Here is a 27,357-nt window from a genome sequence, read left to right on the forward strand (position 1 = left end):
TTAAATTTTCAAAGTTTTTTTGTTCAGTTTGGTTTTCAAAATAAAGATCACACAATTGTTTAGAGACAATCTACAACAGGAGTTACAAAAAATAGTTGCCCAGGCAATAAGCATACACAGGTTCTGTTAACTATACACATATGGTTACAGGTGTGCTCGTAGTAAATATACACAAGGCTGCTCCAAATGTACACCCTGCGCTGTGGCAGGCTGCCTCTCTCACCCAAAAGGACATAGACAGTATGATACAGCACTTACAGCACTAGAGAAATGCCAAAAAACACAAAATATCTCCTCTGTACAATCTGTGGGTTTACCCCTCTGAAAACAGTCATTGGTAATTGAAGGGTTTAAATGAGTAAAAGTTATTTCTCCCACCCAGCCAGCATACCCATAAACATGACATTTCATGGGGTAAAGCATTCCTATAAAAAGATCTTAAAAAAAGGTCAAAAAAAAGAAAAGAAAGAACCTTCAACAAAAACCAAAAGACACCACTAATTCTAACAGAACGTGTCCAATTGGGATTCAGTGGGAGATCGACGTCTTAAGTTAAGCAGTGACAAGATAAAGATAAAACCAAGCGTGGCGAATCTTTGTACAAGTACTACGCTGTATAGAAAGGGCTTTTCAAACAAAAATTTGATATTACAATTTACAATATACAACAACTCATATGTCACAACCAAGGAGGTGAGAATATACACTGAAATGCACAGGGTTTTTTTGTAAGATTTTTTTTTTCCAGAGTGAGCTTTTTTTCTTCTCATACCAAAAAGGGTGGTAAAGCACTTTTACATTACAAGGGTTTACAAATGTACAATTATACAGTCAGAAGTATGTGGTCACTACTAGGATACATTATAGATACAGATTCAACATCAAAAACCAGAAAAACTACAAAGTTTTATATATATATTTATATATATATGCAAAGGTCTACACCAAGTATACACGTTATATTTATAGAAGCAAGACCAGAAAACGAATCTCCCATGCTAAATGATCTGTCTGCTGGTTAGCTGATGGCGCGTGTGCGTGTATTCTTCTACGATTCTGTGAAGTCAGACAAATTAAATACTCGTTCCATCTCATAGTGGTAAATAGCTAAGATGGGAGGAGGAGGGGGGGAGGTGGGGACAGCAGGATTGTGTGTGCAGCAGTAGCAAAACGGTGAAATGATTTTTGTGAGTTTATCGAAAAGAGGAAATGAAAGAAAAAAAAAAAAGAGGACAAACAAAAAAAGAGGGAGTGGAGCAGGTCTCAGCTCAATCCACTCCTTGCCGTCCTTCCCTTCCTGAGCTCCGAGGCCTGGGGCTCAGGTGGGGGAGGGGCAACAAACTCAGACAAAAAACTAAGGCTGCCTGTAGCAACAGGCTCCTCCCGGAGGGTTGCCGTGGAAACAGGGGTAAGACGGGTACTCAAAGTCCTCAGTGAGCAGGGATAAAAGGGGATGGGGGGGGAAGGGCAATGACTTTTGAAGGGTCAGACAGGAGCAGGGGGGGTGAAAGGTGAAGAGGGTGAAGGGTAAAGTAGATCAGGTGATTTCAGGTCGGAGGGGCTGGAGAATGGGAGTTTACATGATGCCATTAGGAGGGCCGCAGAGAGGACCCAGGTCAACGCCGTTCTTCATGTAGTACTTTTCCAGCTTGGCTAAGATGTGTTTGCCATATGTGTACTTTCTCAAGGTGGAAATGTGAGGCCGGATCTGCACGGAGACAAAGAAACAAACATTTTGAACACTTAAAAAAAGGATCATGGGAAGACGACACTTCTAACAGGCTCACCGAACAGTTAGCCCTCCATCACATTCTTCAGTGAACAACAAACAAGTTTCATTGAAAATGAATTAGCACTTGTCATTGTGTCAGCCTCTGTGCCGTTGCCTAGGAAACCATTGACATGATGAAAAAGGTTAGATGATGGGTCGATGTTTCATCTATCTTTTCAGACAAATGTAGAAGTTTAGTGCTTATTAGTCGATAAAAAGCTAATTCACCAAAGATCTCACACTTGATGTTAAAAGAATAACACTGAAGTTGTGGGAAAATAAATGAAACCTTTATTGTCCCTATGGGAATTTGTCTTGCACCGAGAGCATAAAACACTATACAAACAAACATTTACAAGACAGCACAAAAAATATAAAAGCTCATAAAACACACTAAAGCATCACATGACTAAAAGAGGGAGTTCAGTAACAAGTTACCGTAAATTCCGTACTATTGAGCGCACCTGGATATAAGCCGCACCGGCTAAAAATAAGTAAATAAATGTATTTGTACATATATAAGCCGCACTTGATTATAAGCCGCAGGTGTCCACGCTATAACAAGAGCTATTTACACAGACGTAGGCTACCGGTAACATCCGCAAATACTGTAGCGTCCGTACGGACGTTAAAGGACGACGAGAGCGTTCAAATAATAACTTAATAACCCGATCACTGTCGGCCGTGACCACGCCGTTTACAGCAGAGAGCAACACATAACTTGCCGTAACAATCCAACTCTCTCCCCCAGCGTTCTCTCATACAGCCACTCAACACGTTCTCGCTGGTGCATTCACTGACTCTCCACATAATCGGAATTATGAACACATTATCAACTACTGACTTTACAACATGAACCGTTACAATACGAAGCCTAGCCGACGGTGTCTGTAACACGGCTGAAGAAAAAGATGACCGTAATATATTTCACAAGAAAAAGTCCATCCATTCACTGCCTCAGAATGACTTCATTACTCACTTCCTCAGTCTCTGTTGTCGCTGTCAGTGTCATCTTAACGTGCAGCAGCTCTGTTAGCTTCTTTGACAGCCAGGTCGATCGCCTTTAACTTGAAAGCTACATCATATGCATTTTTCCGTGTGTTTTCCATCATGAGGGTGCGAGCATGAAGCGCAAAATGACTGATATTAAGATCCGACGTGACGAAGTCAAATGTTTTTGCGGCAGAAGCTCATTGTCCCCCATAAAAAATCCATGCATTAGCCGCACCGGAGTAGAAGCCGCAGTGCTCGAAGTGTGAGAAAAAAGTAGCGGCTTATAGTCCGGAATTTACGGTAAATAAAGTGCTGAGTGCCAAGAACATCCTGTATAAATCAGAGCTTGTTGGGTACGATATATACGACTCTTTGAGGCCTCATCCTGGGCATTCTGTACCTGCGCCCTGAAGTCAAGAGTTCATACTCCGACCAAAGCGGGTGCAGAGGGTCAGCTGTGATCTTGTTAGCTAAATTTTTTATCAAGTCAGAAATGCAGCACATTTGCTTCCCGGTTATTTTGCTGCCTAGTTTAAAAAACACTTTGTTCTTATTCTGTACGGACAGTGCTCCTCCCCAACACTGAATATAAAAGGTCAACTCACTTTCAATAAAACTTTGTAAAATAGTTTCAGCATTGTTTTCAACATCAACATTTCTAACTTTCCTTTAAAAAAAAAATAAATAATAATAATTAGAGGTGCTGTTGAGCTTTGTGTTGGCGTTCCATGTCAGTTTTTTTGCCAATTATTGTACCAAGATACTTATACTCCTGTACAATTTCCATTTCTGTGTCCTTCACATTTACAGGGGAAGGAGATGACTGCCTTCTAAAATCAATGATTTTTCTTTAATTTTCCTGTCGTTTTTAGTTTCCAAAAGCAACTGCTTCGGACACTCCGGTGAACATTTTTGGCTTTATATCGATACAATGTGAAGGTAAAAATATGTGCAAAGTTAACAAATGAGTAAAGAACATTTTGGGGAACAGAAAACATAATGAAGCAGTTTTGTTTCGTACAAGGAGATCACGCACGTCCGTTTGCTGGACGTAGGACAAACGTAATTATTCAGGTATTATCTCAAAATAAATGTTATACAAGACTTTCTTTTTGTTCATTCTCAGAATATAAAAACTTTCAACAGCACTGAAAGACCGGTGAGTTAACATTTAGCCTGTAATAAATCTCATTGTTCTCAACCCTTTAATCAAAACTATGATGCGTTTTTATTGACATGGCATCTGTATGCTTTCAACAGAGACCCGTTTTTGTCACTTTGAGGCAGCTCGTTTGAAAACCCTCTTGTGTCCGCTCACCTTGTGCATTACGATCTTGCGCTGGGTGGGCTCAGCCACGTCGATCATCTTCTGCACCACATAGTTGGCGTACTGGTCCTTCATCATGGTGTATAAGGCACTGTGGGGGCCCTCAGTCAGGCTGCACACCTCATCTATCAGCACTGCCCGCTCTGCTCGAGATGCGTGGGTCACACACTTCTCCACCACGTTACTAGAAAAAGAAAGGAAGGACGGTGAGTGCAAACGCAGATTTGGAATAGGAAAAAAAACCCAAAAACACAAGGGCTGCAACTGTGGAGAATCACTAAATAAGATCGCAGCTTTGTGTTTGACAGTCTGTCCTGGAGTTTACCTTGCAAACTTGTGCTGGCTGAGTCCCAGAACGTTGCCTCTGATCTCAGCCACAATCTTGCTCTTGTCCTCGGCTCGGCCGTGCTCCAAAACGTGCTGGATGACATAATTGCCGTACTGGTCCTAAATAAAACACACCACGGACACATTCACGAAAAACGTGAGGGAGCAGCTGGTGCCTCTGACGTCACGTCACACACACACGCAATCAAAAACCTGGACTGAGAGAAGCTTTATTCAAGCTGACGTGATGTGTCACACGGTGGTAGAAGGAAGATGACAGTGATCGCTCGTCTGTATGTGTGTGTGTGTGTGTGTGTGTGTGTGTGTGTGTGTCTTGTGTGTTACCTGCACTAGCTGCTCTGTGTGCTGATGGAGCTCTTCCAGTATAGGCAGCGTCTGTTCAGGAAGGCAGTGTTCGAGAATGCGCTGGATGACTCGGCAGCCGTAAGGGTGAGTGGAGAGGGCAAAGACCTGAGAGACGCACATAATTACACATCTTTACTTATTCAACGTGCACACCGAGCGGTCCTGGAGCTCAGACAGTTGAACACCAGTTTATCTCTGTTCAAACACTAAAAAGGGGCGAGAACGTTGCGTGGATTACAGTAGCAAATAATTATATTCTGATTAACCCAGCTCCACCCCTGCAGGGACGGTGAGAGCACATGACGTGCTTTCACCCACACAAATAAACCTGAGCCGTCAGATAGAAAACATACAGCTACTCAATATGCAAATGTGTGACAGGCAGAACACAAACACACACAGTGAGATTTACAGTCAGAAAATCCTGACAGACACCTTGAATCCAGAAGGAAAAAAAAAAAAAAAATCTCTTTTAACACTTTATGCTAATGTAACATTTAGCTGCTGGAAAGAAAATGGCTGTTTTCCACTGGGCTGAGGTTTCTGTTGCCATGGCAACGCATGCTGTCCCTGGGAAGGACTCAGTACTTGTCTGTCTATGCACTTTGGCAGTGACAATATGCTTGTTGCCTCAAGGAAGCAACGGTGTGTGTGTGTGTGTCTGTGTGTGTGTGTGTCTGCTCACAACTGAAACGTATGTGTATGGATGTGTGCCAAGCACTGGCAGGCTTCAGTGATTGAAAGTGGAAACATTTTAAGTGCGAGTATGAGATTGTGTGCGTGCGTGTGTGTGCGTGCGTGTGTGTGTCCACAGAGGGGGAAGGGGACCCACCTGTCCCTTGAAGGCGTCTATGATGAAGTGCAACGCGTGAGGCTGGACACACTCGATACACTTCTGCACCACGTGGTTTCCGTTCTGGTCCTTCACGCACTTCAGCACGTGGCCGTCCAGCTCGCGCACCATCTCGCTCTGCAGGGACGAGGAGGAGAAAGAACAGGAAGAAGAGGTGAGAGGAGATGAAGAAGAAGAAGAAGAAATGGAAGGGGACCTGTCATTTTTTGGGAGTCAGTCAAAGGCAAATATTGCTCCAAAGCATTTTCCAGTTGCTCCTTCATTTTTCATGATGGCTCACAGGCCAACAAATAACACCAGGCTTTGAACAGCTGCCCTGGAGAAATCTATTGAGGTCCATTAAGGGGAGATGGATCTCTATTTCACTCTGACACACACACTAACGTTTTCCCAAAACCCCTGAATTTAAGAACGTTACTGTTGACATCCGGCTTGATTTATCCTCACACCTGCAGTACAACATTTGCATATAAACAGTGGGATCATTAGCTCCATTCATCGTTGATGATAGAGAGCCCGCAAGGAACCTGCTGCTTCAAGAGGCAGCTCGATCATAAAAAAACTATAATGTAGGCAAGAAATGCAGTTTCAGCGTGAGGAGCACGCGTCTTTATCAATGTAGCATTGAGTTATATAAACAGAAATTAGTGATGCAGGAGCAAAGCAGCCTCGTTCACAGTTACATTATGAGCACATGGAGAAAAGAAATGCTTTTAAATTTAAATGAGTGCACTTTGAAGGACCTGTTCCATTTAAAACTCAGAGCAGAGCTATGGCAGGAGAAGTCCAATCATGACGGTGCAAAGGTGCCGTCTGTTTCCGTCGTGTGTGCATGCAGACAGGTCAGTGAGAAGCGCCATACTTACAATGACCTGCTGATCGGAGGGGATGAACTCCAGAGCTTTCTGAATGACCCTGCAGCCGTACATCTGCAGGGCTAGAGACAGCACATGACCCCGGATCCTCTCCGCCAGAGCTAGCTTCTGGTCCAGGCTGCCAAACTGAAACACACACACACACACACACACACACACAAATAAGACAGTTAAACCATGTGTTAATCCACGACAATATCACCTGCAGAAAACATCTATTGAGGCCACTCACAACATAAGAGTACACAAGTTAGTGGAGCAGAGTTGACTATAAGTTTAATTCAGTCTCGTTGACTCAATTCTTTAAAAATGCTGACCAGCTTTTCATACACACCTCAAAGAACTTCTGGATGACGTAATTACCAAAGACATCCACCATGAGCTGGTAGGCCGCCTGCAGTATCTCACTGAAGACAAGCTGGCGCTCGGCTGAACTGGCTCGTTCTAATTTCAGCTGAATGAACCTTTAGGACAGAAGGAATACAATATATATGTTACTTTCTCTGAGTTAGTTATCTTAATACGCTCATAAAGGGGGAAGAATACAGCCTGATCTCTTCGATCCTGACAAGAATATACAGTGCATGTACGAATATTGGATAAACTTGAGGATGAAGAAAAACACATGAGACGGTGATGTGCTTAGACAGAGAGAGGGAGTTGCTCCTATATCTGTAACCTGAGGAACCAGCCAGACAAAAGCAGACACAGCTCAGAGAGGAGGTAAGAGGGAGAAGGAGCAACCTGTGAGGGGAAGTGATGGATGTCAGGCAAAAGAAGCAGGGATAAAAAAACAAAACAAAAAAAAACAGGAGGGATGTTGAAGAGACTGAGAAGGAATGAGTGTGAGAAGCAGCCCGTCAGAGGAGTCTACGGGAGAAGAAGCCGAGCGTGGAGCCACAGGAGGGTGAGAACGTTGAAGGCTGTTCATGTGCGTTGCCTCTCGATACATGGCAGTCCAAAGTTGAACATTTAAACATTCACTTCTCGAGATCAGAAGTGAAGATGATCACAGACGGCTGTGGGATATAAGGGCTTGGACATTTAAACAGTTCATTGAAAACATGGGACGCCTGCTTTGAAGGACATGCACTTCACACTGGTGTAGTTTTCTGTAATTATTGAACGTGGGCTTTTTCCCCCTTTATTTTAGAGGAAAGTGAATGAAGACAGAAATAAGGAGAGAGAAGCCATGCAGGAAAGGATCCAGAGGTCGGATGTGAGACCAAGAGACTTCAAGTCACAAAATCTCGCCTGGCTGCATCAACGTCATAATGTGTTTATAAGTTATGTCTTGTAAATCTCCCCCGAGTACACCTTTCAAACACAATTCTCTGCTGCTATGATCCACATCTATAAATGTTTCAATACACAAAAACAAGGTTGTGTAACACACTGGCTGATGTTTTGTCATCAGCTAATGCAGCAATCTTATTTATTTAACAGTGCCAGTGCTGCTGCCAATCACCTACTCAAACAAATCCTGTAAAATCCTCAGCTGTGGACGAAGGTGTTTTAAAGCATCAGGAATGGATATTCTAATTTCAAGACAGGTCATTTGAAATTTACACCGTAGAACTTCTACTTGATTTACTTAAAACAGACTCAATTCATCAGATTTCTTCTTGGCCTTTGTTCTCCCACTCAGAGATTCTTCTTGGTGCTTTCACACATGCACAAAACCCCTGACTAACTTTCAAAGTGAGCTGCATGCGTGAACACAAAGCTGTATTTTGTTTCCTGTGTGTGTACCTGCTGCCGTGCTGGTCCTGACTGAACTCCATGATGTGGCCGGCGATGTCTCTGAGCTGCAGGTTGGGGTAACGGTTGTTCCTGAAGTCCTCCAGCAAGCGGCTCCTGCCTGACGGCATCACATCTGACATGCCGTAGCGTAGCCGTGAGGACGGGAACAGCTGGCTGCTGGGTGAAAAGAGGGAGGAGCCTGAGCTGGCGGCGCTGCGGTACTTGGCCTCTGCTCCTGGAGCCGCAGAGATGAAACGCCCACTGCCATTGGTCAATCCTCCTGAGGGGACAGAGAGTACTAACAATGTTCAAAAGCTGAAACTAAAACTTCTGACCTAAAGCTGAGGAAATGTAAATAAGTTCTCTTTCATAATCCACTGCATGTAATATAATGCTGCAGTGATTACTTGCATGAGTCAACTTGGATTAATTCTTTTAATTGATGACACTGCAGTGTTAATAAACAGCATCATGAATATCACCTCATAGAAATGCAGCACTGGATGGCAGCACTATCTAAAGTCATAAGCTGGTCCAGAGTAGAAAGATTGATACTCATCTTTAAAGTGCTTTTAAGTGACAAGAAAAAAATATAGAATGTTTCAATTGTCAGTATCTGAGGAGGACTACAACCACTGTGCATGATGCGCTGTAACCACGCCCTGTAAGAGAATCATTTGAAATCTTCCAAAACACAAAAACATTTAGTAAGCATCAGCGTTGGGCTGTAAAGAAATTAGCCTTAATTTGTCCACATTTACAATTTAAAACATCTCAAAACACACACAGCTTATCATTTTAAAACAAACTAGACAAAAGGAGGGGATAAAGGTTTTTTGTTTTTCTTCTGAAGATGTTGTAGGTTGTATCGTGGGATTGTATTAAGAATGTAGTGATAAATCAAATCCATGGACCTGGCCCTCTGCCTGGGAAAACATAGATGACTAAATACTACGAAGCTCTGAAATTCAATCTGGCTGCGGAGAATCATTACTGGCGCCATAACTTTTAAAATGACACGACATGTTTCTGTAAGATCTTTTCATCTGTGTTCATTCCTTTTCACAGGATCGTATGGGGAAAATAAGTGCACCAATAATGGCTCCTTTAATGTGCTTACACGTTATATTTGTCTTCTGCAAAGTCGCACTGTCACACTTCTTTCACTTTGTGAAGTGTCTGGTCGAGAAGATTTAATAATTGTAATCCACTGCTACATTAACTTTGACACAAACCGTAGGTGAATTTTAATGGTGAAAAAGATTTGCTCGAGGTCCAAAGCGAAACACTGGAGCCTGTAAGTCCATGTTGACGTTAAAGCGGTGTCTTGTGAAACAGAAGCTGCCTGAAGCGGTGAAGGAATATAAAGTAAACACTGTTTTCTTGCCCTAAACTATAATCTAAATAACCTGATAAATTATTTTACCACCATGTTGAAGTCAATGTCTGTTAACAAACCTAGTTTAGAAAGCTGCTATTAAATTATGCAATTCATTTCATTCATGCAAATTTAGTCTAGTTTGTTTTAATTGGTCATTAAACCATAAACTCATATATTGATATTTAAAAAGCATCATGTGTTTACATATGTAACATTACTGAACAAAATAGTTAAAACAATCGATGACATAGGCGTCTTCAGAAAGACTTACCGAGATTGAGGTTGGACGAGGAGCTGTGATTGGACAGGGAGGGCGGGGGTGTTAGGGAGTGAGAGGGGCCTTGGTTGGGCAGGGGCATGCCCACAGGGCCAGGGGAGGGACTGAAGCCCAGGGTGCCGTTATAAAAACCTCCATGACCGAGACTGGAGGGCGTGCGTTTGTACAGCTCATTGTTGCCTGTTAGGGAGTCCCGTCTGGACCCGCTGCCGCCGCTCGAGTTGGCCACTAGAGGGAGACAAAACTGTGAATGAGACCACGGCATTCAGAGGAACGCTGATGTGTTTTTAACTGATCTTTAGTTCGACCCTTTGAACTCAGGTAAATGAAAGCCTCCACCAGTAGCTGCAACAGTAATTGTACTTCATGTCATAACTGGCTCTACATCACTAGGCTCAGTACAACTTAAGTTAGAACGTTATCCAAGAAACTAAACCACAAAGTGAGAGCAATTAACTACAACAGCATTGATCTGATCTTGAAGATGACGATATTAAATCATAAAAAGGGAATCTGTAATAGAAAAACAAGTCCAACAAGTGTTTAACAGTAGAAGCGTCCGATACAGATGGAAAGACTTTTGAAATTTAGGTGGGAAGAATATGATTGAAAATGAGAACAGAATTAAAATCCTTGAAAAGCATTGTTCAGATTTAAATAAGTCAAATTACTGGCTGCATAACTTGGCCCAAAATAATGAGCAAAAATCATAACACACAGACTGTCTAACATGAGTTTTTGGGGGACAGGTGTGTTACTACCTGCAGTGCCAAAGCCACCAAGCGTGGCTCCAAGTGTGGCCCCAAGGGAGGAGGAGGCAGGTTGGCTGAAGCCAAGAGAAGCTGAACCGGGTCCGGGTTGACCGGAGCCTTGTGAGAAAAGAGAGGAGCTCTGGGACGAGGAGCTGAGGGAGGAGGATCCGTAGAAAGAGCTTCCTCCCAGAGCGCCGCCAGGGCCGCCCTGCTGCTGAGGCTGCTGGGACGTCATGGCACGAAACGGACCGTTGGCTCCGCCGCCGAGACCTCCGTTGGCACCACCTGCGGAAGCTGCTGCTGCTGCAACTTACGGAAGGAAAACAGTAGAAGAGAATTCACACATTGTCTTTCTCTTAAATCAAAGAGTTTAATCTGAATTGTCATCATTAAAAACAGCGACACTGATTAACATCATACGAATCTTGAATTTCCCTCGGGATCAATTAAGTATCTATCTATCATCTATCTATCTACGACAACCACATATATTCTTAAGGAGACATTTTTTCTTCTGGGGAGACTCTAAATCAAATCTCCAATACTTGGGTTTAGGTTGTTATGTAGGCCTGACATCCTCCTTTGTGCTGTTGGCTGCGGTGAACAACAAGGACAGACCAAACTTCTTTACAAAGTTGGAGTGCGTGGAAAACGGTCTTACCTGCTTGTGCGGCAGAAGGAGATATGATGACGGAAGCAGGGGCCATGAGGCGGACAGGGCCACTCCTGCCTCCGGTGTTAACCACAAGGGCCCCTGTCTGATCGTAGTAGGCTGCAGGCGCCAGGACTGGGTAGCCTGAGAGAGAAATCAACCGCAACAAAGGAATTAAGAGTGTACCTTTATTGACTCAAACAAGCCTTCTGTCATGTATCTAAGGTTTGTTGTAAGTTCTGAAACATCTTATCGTGTTTGGAAATTCATAAATATATTGAGACATTTTGCTACAATCTTTAAGATAATATTTTAAATTGTTTGTTAAGGCAATGAAACAAGTTTTCATACGAACCAGGGACACCTGCTGCTAACCCCTGTCCAAAAGCAAGGGCTGAGTTGACCGCTGCTGCTGCAACCAACTGGTCATTCTGCTGATTTTGTTGACCTTGGCTTGGGGTCAAAGGTCGCTGGTTGCCTCCAGCACGCATGACCTTCACAGAAAGAGGTGATGTAATTACAAACATGCACATTATTACAAATGCAGTGCTCATGTTCAGTCTTGAGAACCAGACGAGGAGCCCGTGTGTCCAAATTCCTCCACAGTTAATGTCTAAAACAATGTGGCAACCAACGGAGAGACAAACAGCGGTGTGTAATAAAAAGAGCCAGGATGAGCGTGTGTTCCTTATGTTCGCTTAAATTTATGAGCAAAGCAAAAGTAAATAAGAGATAGAACATTTGTACAAAACGTTTCCTGCTGACTAGCTCATAAACTCCCCAGGCTATGCAGTTTTCTGCTTATAGATCTAAAGAGAGCAGCAGTGAGAATAAATGCACATTTCTACTGGCACATAGGAAGCACTCACACAGACGCATTCTGAGCCAGAGGCAGTCTGCCTGTTAGCTTCTCTCTTTGGCAAGCAGCTGACTGACCTGCTGTTGGTTCTGCTGGCCCTGGTTTGCCGCCTGCTGATTGGCCGAGTTGTTGGCTGCAGCCGCCTGCTGCTGGAAGAGGTTGGCGGGGTAAACCCCCCAGGGGGTCACGCCGTAGTACTGGGGAGGCATCACTGCTGGACCTGGACGCAAAAGAAACACGCTAAATACAGCAATCGCTCCTCATCGGGAAACGTGAATGAGCCTTTCTCCTTCCAACTGTTTCTAGAACAAATGTCAGGCGTCCTTTAACGCACCGAGCGTAGCGGCTGCCGCGAGTCCGGCTGCGTAGGGGTCTGTCCCTGGTGGAGCGGCACTGATGATGTAAGGATTGGGCACAAATGCTGGGGCCAGACCTGAAAAATACAGTGAAAGAGTCCTCAGGGCAAAAGGTTTCATAGAATACAAAACATGAACTGATTAAAAATTCAGACAATAAAGCTTCAACACATAACCAAATAATATCAAGAGTCCAGATACTAATAAATAAATCCTTCTCTCCAGAATGTGTTTGAGGTTAGTGCATGACCACAACATGTGTAAGACTTAGGCTCGTTCAGCATTACTTGCCCTGATGAAGTCTTTACTAACTTCTGTGATGTTAAGCTCTGAAATCAAACAGTAGAAACTGCAATCGCCTCTGAGTCACAAGTGCAGCAAATACAATGTAATTACGGGACTTATGGGAGAGATTTGGTCTTACTTGGGTTTTTGACGTTTAAGAAGTAACCTTTATTCTCTCACATTAAGAGTTTAGATTACAGAGTTCTGCAGAAAATCATGTGGTTGCACTTTAACTCTGTTGCATGTTTCGTGTAGTGATCCTTCCCGTACTGAACAAGGCGGTGGCAAAATCGTGCGAATGAACGTTATGTCACTTTTTTTCAGAGAAAAAACAAACTTCAGCCAATGAAGAGAAAAGATGACATGAAGGTGCTCGCACGTCCAAACACGCACAGTCAACACACTTTCTTACCAATGTGAGGCTGCTGTGCTGCTGCCAAGGCATACTGCTGCTGTTGTGCTGCTGTGAGCTGCTGCACTGCGAGGGCGTTGTTTCTCTGAAACAGCTGCAAACAGCACATTGACAGGTGAGCAACACGAACGCCAGAGCCTTTAGAGCGCCCATGAGCTCAGAGTCTGCTGCTTTTTACCTGCTGCTGGTTGGCGTAATCAAATAAACCCACAGTGGGCGCAGAGTCCATCTGCATCTGGGAGTTGTAGTCAAACTGGAGCGGCTCCATCACTGACTCCATGTGGTCCATGGTGACACCACCCTGATCCACGCCAGAGAAGTCCTCAGGAGGTTTCGGGCCTCCACCGCCTCCCAAGGGTGTCATGCCCTCGGGGCCTACACCACCTGGACCGCCAAGCAGGTCGCTTTCGGGGCCGGGCGCTGGCATGTTGCCTGGAGGACGGCTGCACGGAAGAGAGTAAAGACTACATCTTAAAAAAAGTTGTTTATAGAGCACTTTTAATTGGGAGTCCGTCTCCTTCAAACTGAGTCTTACCCAAACTCTTTGACGTCGACGTCAAGGCCGTTCTGCACCGGCAGCCCGTTGGGGTTGATTACGTCGCCGATGACATCGGCTTCACCTTCTGTCAACTCTTTCAGTTTCTCTCCCTCAAATGTTGCTTTCGGCTTTTCTCTCTTTTCTTCTTCGACCTCTCCATCCCGCTGGCCCTGTGGGACAGGAACAGGAAATATAAAATGACTACGGAGATCAACCAAACAGAGAGATGCTGATATCCTGAATGTGACGGACACTAAAAAGGGGGGAAGAAAGTGCAAGGCACAAAGGGACATAAGTCAAACCTCCATCACCATAGTGATTGGCTGGCAGTGAGTAAATTATTAGTAATGTGACAAACACTGCTGGTCCGACTCACATAGGGTCCTTTTCGGAGGCAGGAATCCAGTTTGTCAGCCGGCGAGGAGGAGAGGACATACTCCACCATGCTGACTCCTAACCCTCCACTCTCAGAGCGCGGTGACATAACTGAGCCCACCCCGACTTCACCCCCGCCGTGGAAACCCTGCCCGGGCCGACGAGACACCATGATTGGCTGAGACACCGAGTGATCTGTCATGAGGGAAAGCAGGGACAGATGAATAACATTTTCGTGCAGAGGCGTAAAAAAAAACTGTTCAGGCACAAGTGACCTAACACACGTCATAACTTGTGTTTAATATCAGAGGGCAGCGAAGTTCAGCTCTACATCACATCCAAATGCAGATAACGTGCAGATATCAAGAGATGTTTCAACTATTAAAACAGATTTAATATAATAGCTCTTGTGCATAACTTTCTCCACAGTTATAAACTGATATCAAAGTGGGCAGCCAGACAGCTTCTTCAGGCATCATGGCGACAGAAATAGCTGCACCGTATTGATATGTGTGATATCATTCTGACACCAGCTTCTGATTTTGACGGGAATCTGAATGTATTCTTTTTTGAACAGCAGAGTGTGTGAGCTGTTGGTTTGTTGATCTGTAGCTGAGACACCAGTAAATACCTGAGGCCCCCCAGGCGCTGTCCCTCCACTGGTCCAGAAAGATCCCTTTTGGTCCATCCTTCCCAGAGTCATCCGTCTCCCAGAACTTCTTACCCGTTAGCAGCTGCTGTTGAGACGCAGAAAGGAGAAATGTGAACATACAACAAACAAGGGAAAACTACAAGTAAATATCCTAAGATTATTATTTTGTTTAACTGAATAACCTTCCAGCAGGACAGACTTCAAAACCTCAACCTTTAGCATGTTTTTTGATTTTTTTTACCGGTTAAATGCTAAGCTGTCAGCACTGCAGTTTCCAGTAAGAGACAGACAATAATCAAAGGAAGTACTTTGACCCCTAACTGCACTCCAAACAAACAAAGCCATTCGAACTGGTTGAATGACTCAAAAACATAATACACGACCACAATCAAAGCCGGTCTTTAGGAGGACATAACTCCGATTTTTATCCTGAAATAGCAACAATTTTCAATTTCTATGTTTAACCTTAGTTCTAAGTTTTTGGGTGAAGACTGAGAAACTCGAGCTTTTCATCAGTAGTTCTTTTGTCTTTCTTTGCATATGTCGTTTCACTTTAAAATATATCTTCCCCATCTCAACACTGATTCTGATAGTTCAGTGTTTCCCCTTCTTTCCTCCATCTTTTAGAGGCGCTACAGACCCAGCTGATTTGTTCTGATCACCCCCTTACGGTTCAGGCCACAATATATGGAAAAACATTCCCGCAGCAAGGCGTCAGAAAGCGTTCTGTGGTTACTTTGTGTCAAACGCTCCTTCGACTTTCCTCAGTTTCTCCTCACCGTGGAGAGCCTGCAGTTATCATGCGAGGATCAGCTGGTGGCTGCTTACAACAATCAATCAGGAACTTGAAGTCAGTGATGTTATGAGTCTGCAGCTTTAAAGTCAGAGCTCCAACAAACAGAGCTGTGTGTGTGCGCTGCGTTTTAAACACGAGTGCGACCAATATACCAGTATTTAATGCTGTCATCACTACGAGTGCCCACGTTGTACAGCCGCCACCGTCACCCACAGCATGCGATTCTCTTCCATTTACTACATATTACAAGCTGATCGCAACCTGTGCTGGCTCCCACACCTGTACTGTTGCACTACTTTTTGAACATAGTGAGATAATAATCACGCATTGAAAGAAAACCGTGGCATATTGCTCCCCCTTCTTCCAGTAACTCCCACTTCAACATTTCTTCAATCTATCTCACAGTTTCCACAGATGGCTGTTCATCACGAGTCAGGTTTTGACTCTTTAAAAAAGTAAGTTGAATTGCGTAGTGTATGAGCTGGTACAGAGGATCAATGGGACTTCAGTGCAACAGGGATCATACACATCATTTTCAGGCCGAGAATACTTCCTCCACATGAACACGAGTTGAACATCTTTTTTTATGCACATGCTGAAATGTTTGACGAGCGCCGCACTGTCTGCTAGTTCCTTTACATCAGCTCTGCTTTGCTTTTGTAAAACAGCTGGCAGCCATCATTAATCTCATGCAGAATCTGGCTCAACATTGTATAGCTTTAAGAACAGCAAAGATCAACTGATTACTGATGTAACGAGTTCTGTTGATAGAGTGGCATAACTATCACATCTCAATCTCAGAATAAGAGCTGTACAGAGATACTTTGTGATGTCAGAACTTTACTCCAATCAGCTTGTTTTTTGATCTGTGAGTTTTATCTTAAAGTCACAGGATAAAATCACCATCAGTTACATGGTAACTTGTTCAGAATCAGTTTAAACCATCAGCAATCTTTGTATCAAGATAAAGGCCATAGACGTAGATGCCATGGATGTTTTATCATGTTCTATCTATTTGAGTTATAAAAGGACAAACAGCAGTATTATGTTCAAAAAACAACACACATTTTTCTGCACAGATCCAACATTAACAAAATGACTTGACTGTGTTGGATAAAGGCCATGAGTCAGTCCAGAGCTTCTCTGTTGAGTTTCATCTCACCATTCAGAGTTTTTCTGTCAAGAAAACGACGCCATCTCAACGCCAAAATACTTTGAGGCCTTACAATAATCAACCACGCCATCTCTTTTTCCTGGACTTCCTGTTATTCAAGTTTGACTTCATGAGTAATCCATGACGTATCTTTGCAGCTCAGGTGCCAAAGTGACAACATACAAGGCGGCCATTAACTCTGGCAGGTAAACTACAAACTTCTATGACCTAAAGAGCTTAATCTATAGTGTGAGGATCAAAAACAACGAGCCGAGCGCTATTTCCGTCAGCTGAGGTATTTAAGACAACACGTGAACGTGACCACCAGCGACAGCGTCTCACCTCTCCCATGGCGCGTCCTTCCAGAGCCAGAGCCTGAAAGTCATGGTTCAGCTCGTCCATGGATCGCACCTGCAGACACAGAGGGGGGAGCAGTCAGACATGAAACAAAGACAAATCACATCGAACATGCAGTTTCGCCAACACATACACTCGTGTCTGGTAATTAGCAATAACATCATAGATCATTTGGCTTTAAATGAAACAGTAAACAACAGGTAAGGATTCTTTCCCATCAAAAGGCCTCTGATGCTTTTATTGTAAAACTATGAAGGACGTTTGTTTTCATGAACCTCCGTGCTTTCCCAAGTCAGCAACACAATATTTAGTGTCTATTTTACGTTCATATTTTGGAGCATTATGTTGTGGTTACATAAGAGTTTATTTCAAGAACGTTTTCTATGTACAAAATGTTCCCGTGAACTTTGTACAAGCACACAGCAGTGCGTGACATTATACAATAAGAGTACCAGTGCTGCAATAGTATGCAGTCACTTGTGCAATGCATATGTACATGTACATGTTAACAAACGTGCATGCACACACACACCTGGCTGTCATGGATGTTGTCTCCAGTGGGCCATCGGTGTTTGCCTGGTTGTTCTCCATGCTGCCGCTGGAAGAAATAGTCGACCATGGCATCGTCCTGAGAACGTCCAGCACCCGCCACACCCTGAGTCACACACACACACACACACACACACACACACACACACACACACACACACACACACACACACACACACACACACACACACACACACACACACACACACACACACACACACACACACACACACACACACACACACACACACACACACACACACACACACACACACACACACACACACACACACACACACACACACACACACACACACACACACACACACACACGATTATTAGCCTGAAAGCCCAGTGACAAGGAAAGTGTGTCTGAGAAACTACCCAAACTATTTTTATTTTATCAATAAATAGTTTTGTTTTTTTCCCAAACATACTTACAAACTTCAGCATTCTGTTTAAATACATGTAAAAGAAAACAGCCAAATACAAAAAAAAGGAAGAAAATAAAATAAAATCTAAACTGATCAAAATCCTCCTGTGATGCTGCTGGATGCTCCATTCAGATCAGACCCCCGAAGGTTTGGTCTGAAAGTCATTCCCAGAGTACCAGAGCCTTTCTGATTCGCTCATAGTTGTGTTTTTAACCAGTGTTAGTAGTAAAACTGGTTTCCCCTAAAATGCCTAGATGTTACAGCTAACTGAAGCACAGACATGATATTCTCCATCACTGCACTTTGTTATCGAAACATGTGGGTTGCATCTAAAAGCGCACTCACACTTCTTAAAGTTGTCCTTGCACCATAATAGAAAGATACAAAGTAAAAAATAAATAAAAAAGGTTACACACGCAGGTCTTTTTGTGTATGCAGTACACGACAAATCTGCCCAAACAACACGAGTCCCTTATAAAAAAAAAAAAGGAAGTTTAATTAATGATCACGTTATTACAACTTCTGCAGCTTGCGAAGCTAAAAAGGGTGCAGAACAACATCAGCAGTAACCATCATCACTTAACGACGAAGACATTAGAAGTCTTAGAAGTTTAGTGTAACGTGATATGTTGCATCAATCTATTCTCTTGAGAGCCAGCCCATGTACAGTATCACATGCTTCTTGAAAAAATGAAGGAAAATTGCAACAAATACAGAGCAGGGGGAGATTGTCCCCTCTGTGCAGTCATTGGCTCGGGGAAACGCATCCACCTCCAGCCCACCAACGTCTCAGGGTCAGCTAAAACATCCGGACAGAGTCAGAGGAACTCTGCAGACACAGTCACCATCAGACTGAAGCCTCATGAGGGACGATCGAGACGCTTTCATTTTTTATAAGTCTAAATTTAAGATAATTCTACTGACCATCTTTGAGGGAATATTGTCAACTAGAGCAAGCTGTAGGAGAAGATGATGCTCGGTTTAGGCGTGTTAAGAGTAACATTTTACTTTGTTTACAGTGTGTAGGGCAGCTTGAAGGACAAGTCTGTCTTTAGAAAATGAACCTTAAACAGCTGCACACTCAAAGAGCGGAGCACACAGACTTGACGGCGACGTGCGGGCAGTGACACATTCCTTCATGAAACGTGATTGGACAGTCGTGTTGATACTTTTTCAATCCAGCAATTCCTGAAACTGTCCCTTATCAACTTTAGTTAAGAAACTATTTGCCAAATTCTAAATTGAGTTCAGCATAAACATTAAAGCTAAAGTCTTCTTTTCAACAGTGAAAACCACGTTTTTAAATAAAAATTGACCAGAGGTCCTCAACAGAACATTTTAAACGAGAGAAAAGAGAAGAACTGTATTTGAGGGGAAACTCGTTTCATTTGAATAAAAATGTCCAGTACTTCCTGCATGAATGTCAAATTTCACACTGTGGCAGATTTAAAGTGTCATCACTCACATGGGAGTCTAATGATGACGTCAATGGAAAACAGAGCCTAGTTCTGGACTCTCACCTTAAAGAGAGGTGGAGTCCACACAGGCCCCTGGAGGACGTTCTACCGCCACCCAGACTTTCAGCATACGGTCATTGTCTGTTTGAATACATGCCTTTGGTTGTAGTGCACACACAAGGCAACAGTGATTGCTCAGCCAACCTACCACAGCAGCAGCTAAATAAAATGAAACAGTGATTTGTGACTCTGACTCATGGTCAAAGGAGCAGCTGTACGCTTACTCCCTACAGTGTTGTTGAAAAATCCCGTACTGTAACTTCGCTAACACCGAGTTAGTTCATTAATGAACTTGTTTTGGGTTTTTTTTCCCCGACAAATCCTCTGCATTGAAGTCTGTTAGTACAATGTTAATTGGTAAGAGCTGTATTAGCAACTTAACAACATATTTCTCTGCTCTCATGCACTGAAATGAGATCAGTGTCACATCACAGGCTGCTTTAAAGAGGGCTTGGAGAGTATTCAAACGCTTTCAATACTGCAATACTGCGATGTAACACGGTCACCACAAAAAGCAACACAAGAACATACAGTGATAGGATTTTGAAGTTGTACCACTAAGTGGGAGATTCACTTTTGATACTTTTATTAAACTTGCAGACATCAGCTTTGCGAGTTGATCCACTACAGACGTGCTTTCTTAGTAACACCCCCGGACCTGGGAATCACTTCAGAAAGTGTTCATCTGTTTACATGACCTGTTGGCGAGAACCTGGCAGAGATTTTTTAAGAGGTATTATTAAACATGGGCAGACCCTTGCCTACAGCGTCTCTTCTGTCCACAGTTTTCTTTGACTTGAATGTGATCGAGAGGTTAACGCTGGAATGACAGCTAAAAATGAACAGTTCACCCCGTGCTGTCTTTAGGAAACGACCAGAACTTGACGAGAGCTGGGTGGCTATACTAGACTTTCTGATAGCGGCCACCTCATAATTATATAAGCGAGAGAACTCGGTGTGTTATTCACAGTGTATTGTTCTGTATGGGACTGGTGAGGTGGATTTGCTGCAGTTTGTTGGACTCCAACGCGTCAAAGACACGACTGTTCATTGAATGAAGTGCATCGAGGTGTCGTGGGGTTTTTACCTGCTGGCTGGGGGGTGTGGCCTGAGGGGTTTGCCCAGTTGGAGGGGCATGTCCTCCGCTGCTCAGCACCACGGGCATGCTGGGAGATGTAGTTCTATGGTGGGGGCTGAATGAATCCTGCCAGAGCACTGCTTTCCTCTTCAACACACACACACTGCTCATTCCACCACAGCCTGTCCAGACAAAAACAAAACAAAACAACAACAACACAAATGTCACATAAAAAGCAATAGAAAAAGAAAGTGATTGACAAGAAAAACAATAAAACAATTGTAAAAAATGTCTAACAATTATTTTTTACTAATTAAAGAAAATTGCCTTTAAGGCTGTGGTAAAACAAAAACCACAAATCAACAGCAGTGCAAAGTACAGCCTACAAAATAATACTAAATTACATAGTCTACATCAGTTCAAATAAGGACTGGATGCCTTTCTATGATTTATAATAACAGGGCCGTTAAGGTTAAAGTGCTACGACTAATCTGCTAACTGAAGGTTCAACACTGTAACTACATCAATCCAGTGAAAGAGGTGCAGCACATGACCTGACAACTTCTGAAGCTTTTAGCCAATGTGCTCCTACTGTATGAACTACTTTTGACATCAATTTAAATAATATTATTATGGTTCATGTTCTGCAGTCCAACATGAGTGAAGACTGCAATGACAGCTAATCATCGGCCCTCTGATCGCGACCAACTGATGGGGAGGAAAGTGATGAAAGTTCAAAGCCAGAGCTTATTTCTCTGTTAATAAAAAAAAAAACAGCCACATGATGTCATATCATGTCAGTACATCTGATAGTCCTGTCATTTTTGGAGCAGAAAAAGTGGCTGATGCTACAATCACAACGCTAACAAACTGCCTTTAGCTAGCTAAAAACATCACAACACTCCTAAGGATGTTTTTATTAAAAACAAAGAGGTGTATTTACAAACATGATTTTTTTTTTATCATTTGTTCACTGTTGTCTGCTTTTATTTCATGGGGAAGGTTCCCTTTGAATGATCACAAGTTTAACTCTTTAAAGCTCACCACTATGATGAAATCCCTTTGGAGGAAGAAATTGAAGTTACAAAGATAAACGAAATGCCTTTCCAGCAGGTGGTGTTCCCATCGTCCTGCTCATGCCACACACGTCTCATGTCTATTAAAACCTTTGTTTTGGTAAAAAGTGACACTGGGGAACCTTTAATAGACAAAAGAAATTGACCACCACAAATTGTTTTTCCTCTGGTGTGGGCGGGGCTTCCTTGCATTCTGTCTCTATGGGCTGCTTTCATTTGACCACTTTAGGCCCAACCAAATACTCAAAGATAGAGCTCAACAAAAGACTGTGCAGCTTCTTTATTGACCAATGGCGTACTCTCAAAATTGAAAGTAAAGTGAAGTACTTAACAGTAAGCACGCCTCTTCGAGCGCACCTTTCCTTTACACATCCTCGTTAACCTAAAACTGAGCGCAACTGCACGTGTTATCTGGCCCGCCTTGACCTCCTATTAAAAACTATTCAAATGACTATAAAGACACCACATGCTGCAGCCTATGGGCCGAATAACGATGTAAGACGAGAGATTTCACTGACTGAAATTCAGGTGTGTGTTACTGGGGCATTTATTAGGTGTTTCTATTCTCGGGAATTAGATGCCAACTCTGAGGCCAGCGTCTCCAAAGCACGTCCTCACGAAGGAATCACAGAGACTGATTGTAAATACGATGAAACATACAGCGAATAAAAAACTTAATTTAAAAAATGTTCAAGGAGGAAAAACTCACATTAAAAGCCATTTTTAAATAATGAGGAGAAAAGTTTGCTCCCTGCACCGTTTCACTTTCTCTGTATCCTGATGGTGAGACGTACATAGCTGAGTTTTGCATCAGTGTCAGGTGGCGGTGTGGGGCCAGCGTCTGTGGCTCCTGAGACACCTGCTCAGAAGGTTAGCAGGCTCCTCATTTCCTTTGTGTCATGAATATCTGTGCGACTCAGTAACTGTATAGTCCCCGATGTGTGTTAACATCTCCATGTGACAAAAATATCCAGTTTTGTTTTGGTGTGACATCCGTGTGTTTAGATGCGTTTGTGTTGGTCGAACAATGAAACATAGGTTTTAATTTATCCCACTTCATGAAATAGTTCAGTCAGTTGGGTGGCAAATTTATTGAGGCTCATCTGGCAAGTTTCAGAACTATAATTTTCAACACCGACAAATGGCAGAGTTTTCAAGATGGTCCGCACATTCTGACTGCTGGTCTAGACTTTGCAGGATGGTGTAAAAGAAACAGAGACTGCAAAAAAAAGTGCCTTTCCATCAATGCTTCGTAAAGTTCAATGGAAAATCAGTATCAACTAAAGAGCGGAGAACACAACAGAAAAAAAATGGAGGCAGCCATTTAATCACATGAACGCAGATCGTCGTCTGCACCCGGCACAGGATGTACACGTAACCACCGTCTCCCACGCGCGGGAGGTGAACTTTCCAGACAATATCCTGCTGCGTTCTCACTGACATCACGGGTCAGGTAGGAGAAACTCTGGCTTAAGTCAGAAAAAAAACGTGGTCGTTTGTGTTCGCAAACACGGATGATCCTGAAATTCTCTGGAGTTTTCTTCAAGTGTGAAGCCCGATAGACCAGCTTCTATGAAATCTGAGTGTGAAACATTTATCAAGTAGGATTTTTTTTTTTTTTTTTGGAGTGATTTTTTCTGAATTGAAAAGGATGTTAGAAAAACATAATAAAAAAAAAAAAAGAAAAGGATGTTAGATCATAGCCAGTTGTATTCTAAACTATTATAGATAAGTGCAGTCTCACTTACAGAAAAAAAAAAAGATGGTTTAGTGAGCCAACTGTTCGTTTGTGAAAAGAACTGATGTAACGTCTGGGCCTATTTTGAATGTATAAACCCTAATTAGTTTAATCCCCCTAAAGAGCCCAAAGTTCCTCACAAAGTTTGGAGGTTACAGCCACATAAGGGACAGCATGAATATGACTCATGTGGTGTGTAAACCAGCGAAATGACCAATCTGAACAGGAGAATCACAAGTTCCTGATGTAAACTAGAGAAATGAACCAGCAAAGTAGACGGGTGATTTTACAGTAAAGCTTTCTGCAGTCAGCGCGATGTACTGGAAACATTCCCCTTTACTCCTGTGTGTGTTTGAAGTGAGGTAACACAGGCCACAGACATTCACATTTCCTCAGTTTCATTTCAGACACTAATCTGCATATTACTCACAATCCCGTCCCCGTTTTCAAAGTGCAGGTAAGACACAACTGCACTTGTCTGCTAGCGGACACAGTAGAAGACACACTGTTAGGCCTAATATGTCCACGCCGTACTACATCAGTAAGCTGCCTGCATATTAAGCTCATCTAAACAAAAACAAATGCAGTTTAATAGGAAAGTCCTGCAATACGTCCTGACATTAATGAAAGAATAGTAACTTTGTGCTCCCTTAAGGTGCTACATTGTGATTCGTCTCTGAATTTGATGGCAGTATTCAGAGACATCAGTAGGCAGAAGTGAGTAGAGAGTCTCTGATCCACTGTTTCAATTCTGATCTGATACATTTCAACCAATACTGATTGATTTTTTTTTTAAAGTTTTGTTTTCGGGGTTTTTAGCCTTTATTGTAGAGGAAAGTGGATAGAGTGGGAAGGTGGGAGAGAGAGTGGGGAGACACATGCGGGAAGGTCTGCCACAGGCCGGACGTGAGCCGGGGCCGCCCGCACGAGGACTGTGCCACCGTACATGGAGACCACTGCGCCACCGGCCCCACTGATTGATATTTTTTAATCATAATGAATAGTGTTGTTGTTCGTGGTATTGTGTACTGCTAGCATAGCATTTCTTACTGAAGGAGCCAAGAAATTATGAATTAAAAATGTATAAATAATTGAACCGACCAAAGACATGTTTTTGAACTTTGTGCAGGCTGCACAAACAAACGTAGCAGCAAACAACTGTTTCCCCCAAGATCTTTCTTTATCAGCGACATGGGTCAACGCCGACAGTCTGATACACGGTGCATAAACTACACAAATATTACCAATATTAGTTTGGATCTGTCCCGTTTCTAATGAACAGAATTATGTACAGATTAACAACACAAACTTAACGACAAATATGAACAGGCTTCTCTCCAGGAGCGATCTACAACCTTTTATTTATACGCCAACCTGACCAATTAAGGCCCTGACACGCCAAGCAGACGGCACGAGTGGAGACAAAAGCCGCTTATGGCTTCGACCAAAAAGTTGCACTAGAACACCCCGCCGATGGTGCGTAACATTCTGTGCGTGCGTGAGAGGCAATAACCAGCAGGGGGCGGTAGTCTCTAATCGGCTGAAACCGGGACGGGACGAGGAAGAATGCGGATAAATAAACCTTTGTTGTGATACAGTAAACTCACTGCTGTCACTCACCACTCGTCATACAGTATCTAGGTAGTTGTAATCGAGAATTCTGCTTTCATTTTTCTTCTTGTGCACGTCTCTCTTGTTTCGCTTAGCTGAACAGCCAATCGCAGAGACTCCTACCCCTAACCGAGCCAGCGACTGCAGAAATCGATTCAACATGTGGAATTGGCCAAAAAAAAAAAAAAGGCCAAACGGGGCAGACGGGCGGCAACGGAGCTGGACACACCGCAAAAACTAGTACGAGGAACGCTTACCAACGGGTGACAGCCTCCTTGCTGTGTCAGGACCTTCAGACTCTACATTACACCATTGTATTCTGTCATAAAAGCGTTATTGTTTTTAATATTATATAATATAATTACTATGTTATATGTATCCATAGGCATGCATGTTTTAGTGATTGTATCTGTACATTGACAGCAATGTGAAAAAAAGAGACAAATTCCTTGTTTGTGCCCACAAACTTGGCATATAAAAATTATTGTGATCAGTGTCAACTAAGTTAATTGTATAAACGAGCAATTTTCAAATCATGTTTGAAAGTTTTGACAACGATTGTTACTGATATTGCTTACCAAAAGATGGAGACAAACTGGGGAAGGAAATTTTAAAAAGTTTGGAGGGGCGCTGCCATTTAATCCTGGTTGAAAGGTGGTATGCAGATTGTCATCTTTACCAATAATAAACACAACATGTAGAATGTGTGTGGACCGATAGTTGGTCATGGTCGATGTTGGATAAAACCCCCTCAATGATTTCCATCAGTCAGAGGGATAACATTTCTATTTGACAACCTCCATTTATTCAACAAACTCTAATCTCTATCCAAATTGCCAATTTTCACATTAGTGTTCCTACCGGCTGCAAGGAAATTAAAAGCATTTATTTTCACCCTGAGCCATATACATATATATACACACACAGTAATTAAGTTTGTCGGCTTCTGTCTGCATGTTTGACATCATCCAAAGTATGCAGCTTTCTCTTCAGTCTGCTAAAACTAATGTGCAACACACGCCTTCTTACAGGCCGGCTGAACAGTCCCAGAAGATTCAAAAGAAATTGCCTGCCAAGTGATCATTCGCACATGTACTCATGTGTTTGTTTCCCTGCTCCACTCTTCATACGAGGAAATGTTAGCTCTTTATTACTGCTCTTAGATCAGGGAGAGAAAAGACCCGGAAATCCACAACACCACGGCCGATCCCCATGCACACGACCTGTTCTGCTACAAGTTTGACTGAGCGCACGGAAACAGGCTCTGTGCTCTGTAATCTAACTGGGTTAATCATTATTCAATACCGGAGATCGATCCACCGCATACCGGGCACAGACAGGGGTGTGACAATACGAGCAAGCAAACCTGCAGCTAGCATGAGACAACGTTAGGTGTCTCAACACACAGACCAAAGATCTCCCTCCTTGCAGACATGACACATCAAAACCAAAAGATAACATGTTTAAGCTCCGTGAGAAGAACTCACCCGGGGTTTCATTTAAATGCATCCGTGTTCACTCAAAGCAGTGTCGGGTCTGTTATGGGAGGGTTCACTGTCCATGTCTACCAACAATAACACGGCCTCCCGACACAAGCTCAGCCCGGGAGAACCGGTGACCAAACACGGGCTCCACACATTGTTTAAACAGCCGCAGTGTCCCCCCCCCTTCACACCCCGACACCATATTCTTCTAATTAACACAAACCCGGGGGGTCTCTACCTGTCTGCCAGCCTTGCAGCCCCACAGGTTCCCGTGACGCGGATGCTAACAAAGGCCCGAGAGCTGTCTAGAGCGGAAGACCGACACAAGGAGAGGAAGGAGGCAACCAGCAGAAAGGGAGGTAGCCGTTACAGCTTCACCAAATACACCTCTGTATCCCCCCCATCTCGGAGTCGCCATACTCACAATACCTGCCCCTTTGCACGAATAAACAACGTCCCGAGGTGTCACGATTGGGTGTGAGTTGATACTCACCGGCGGAGAGGGTGGATGGTCGCGGATTTCGGCCCCAGTTTCTCTCTGACACCCCAGTGCTTTCACTCCGACAACATGGCGGCTCGACGGAGGAGCAAGGCAAGAGCGCTGCATGACGGGAAGGGATGAGAGAGAGCGTGCGGTTCATTGCGCCAACCGGGAGGGGAGGGAGGGTCGTAACGGACGGGTCTCTTTGTTATGTCTCTGGGTTGTTTGTATTGAGGGGTGTATTCATGTTGTGTTTTATGTTTGACTTCATTCACATTATTTATCAATG

General features: G+C 43.3%; 1 protein-coding gene across 1 annotated transcript; it reads right to left on the reverse strand.

The window, feature by feature from the left end:
- On the reverse strand, window positions 1-27,273 carry pum1 (pumilio RNA-binding family member 1). Its single transcript, XM_079368338.1, is given in 25 exon segments — window positions 1-1,708; window positions 4,083-4,275; window positions 4,417-4,538; window positions 4,764-4,889; window positions 5,617-5,754; window positions 6,504-6,638; window positions 6,847-6,976; window positions 8,265-8,535; window positions 9,908-10,141; window positions 10,675-10,974; window positions 11,327-11,461; window positions 11,673-11,811; window positions 12,254-12,396; window positions 12,511-12,609; window positions 13,230-13,323; window positions 13,408-13,672; window positions 13,765-13,937; window positions 14,144-14,337; window positions 14,774-14,879; window positions 17,086-17,154; window positions 17,633-17,755; window positions 20,688-20,837; window positions 20,839-20,860; window positions 27,081-27,136; window positions 27,138-27,273. Coding segments are annotated over 25 exon segments (3,606 nt in total). The 5' UTR covers window positions 27,195-27,273; the 3' UTR covers window positions 1-1,576.
- Between the last annotated feature and the right edge of the window lie 84 nt (window positions 27,274-27,357).

The sequence above is a fragment of the Symphodus melops genome (assembly GCF_947650265.1).
Source record: "Symphodus melops genome assembly, chromosome: 18".
In the NCBI taxonomy this organism is placed as follows: domain Eukaryota; kingdom Metazoa; phylum Chordata; class Actinopteri; order Labriformes; family Labridae; genus Symphodus; species Symphodus melops.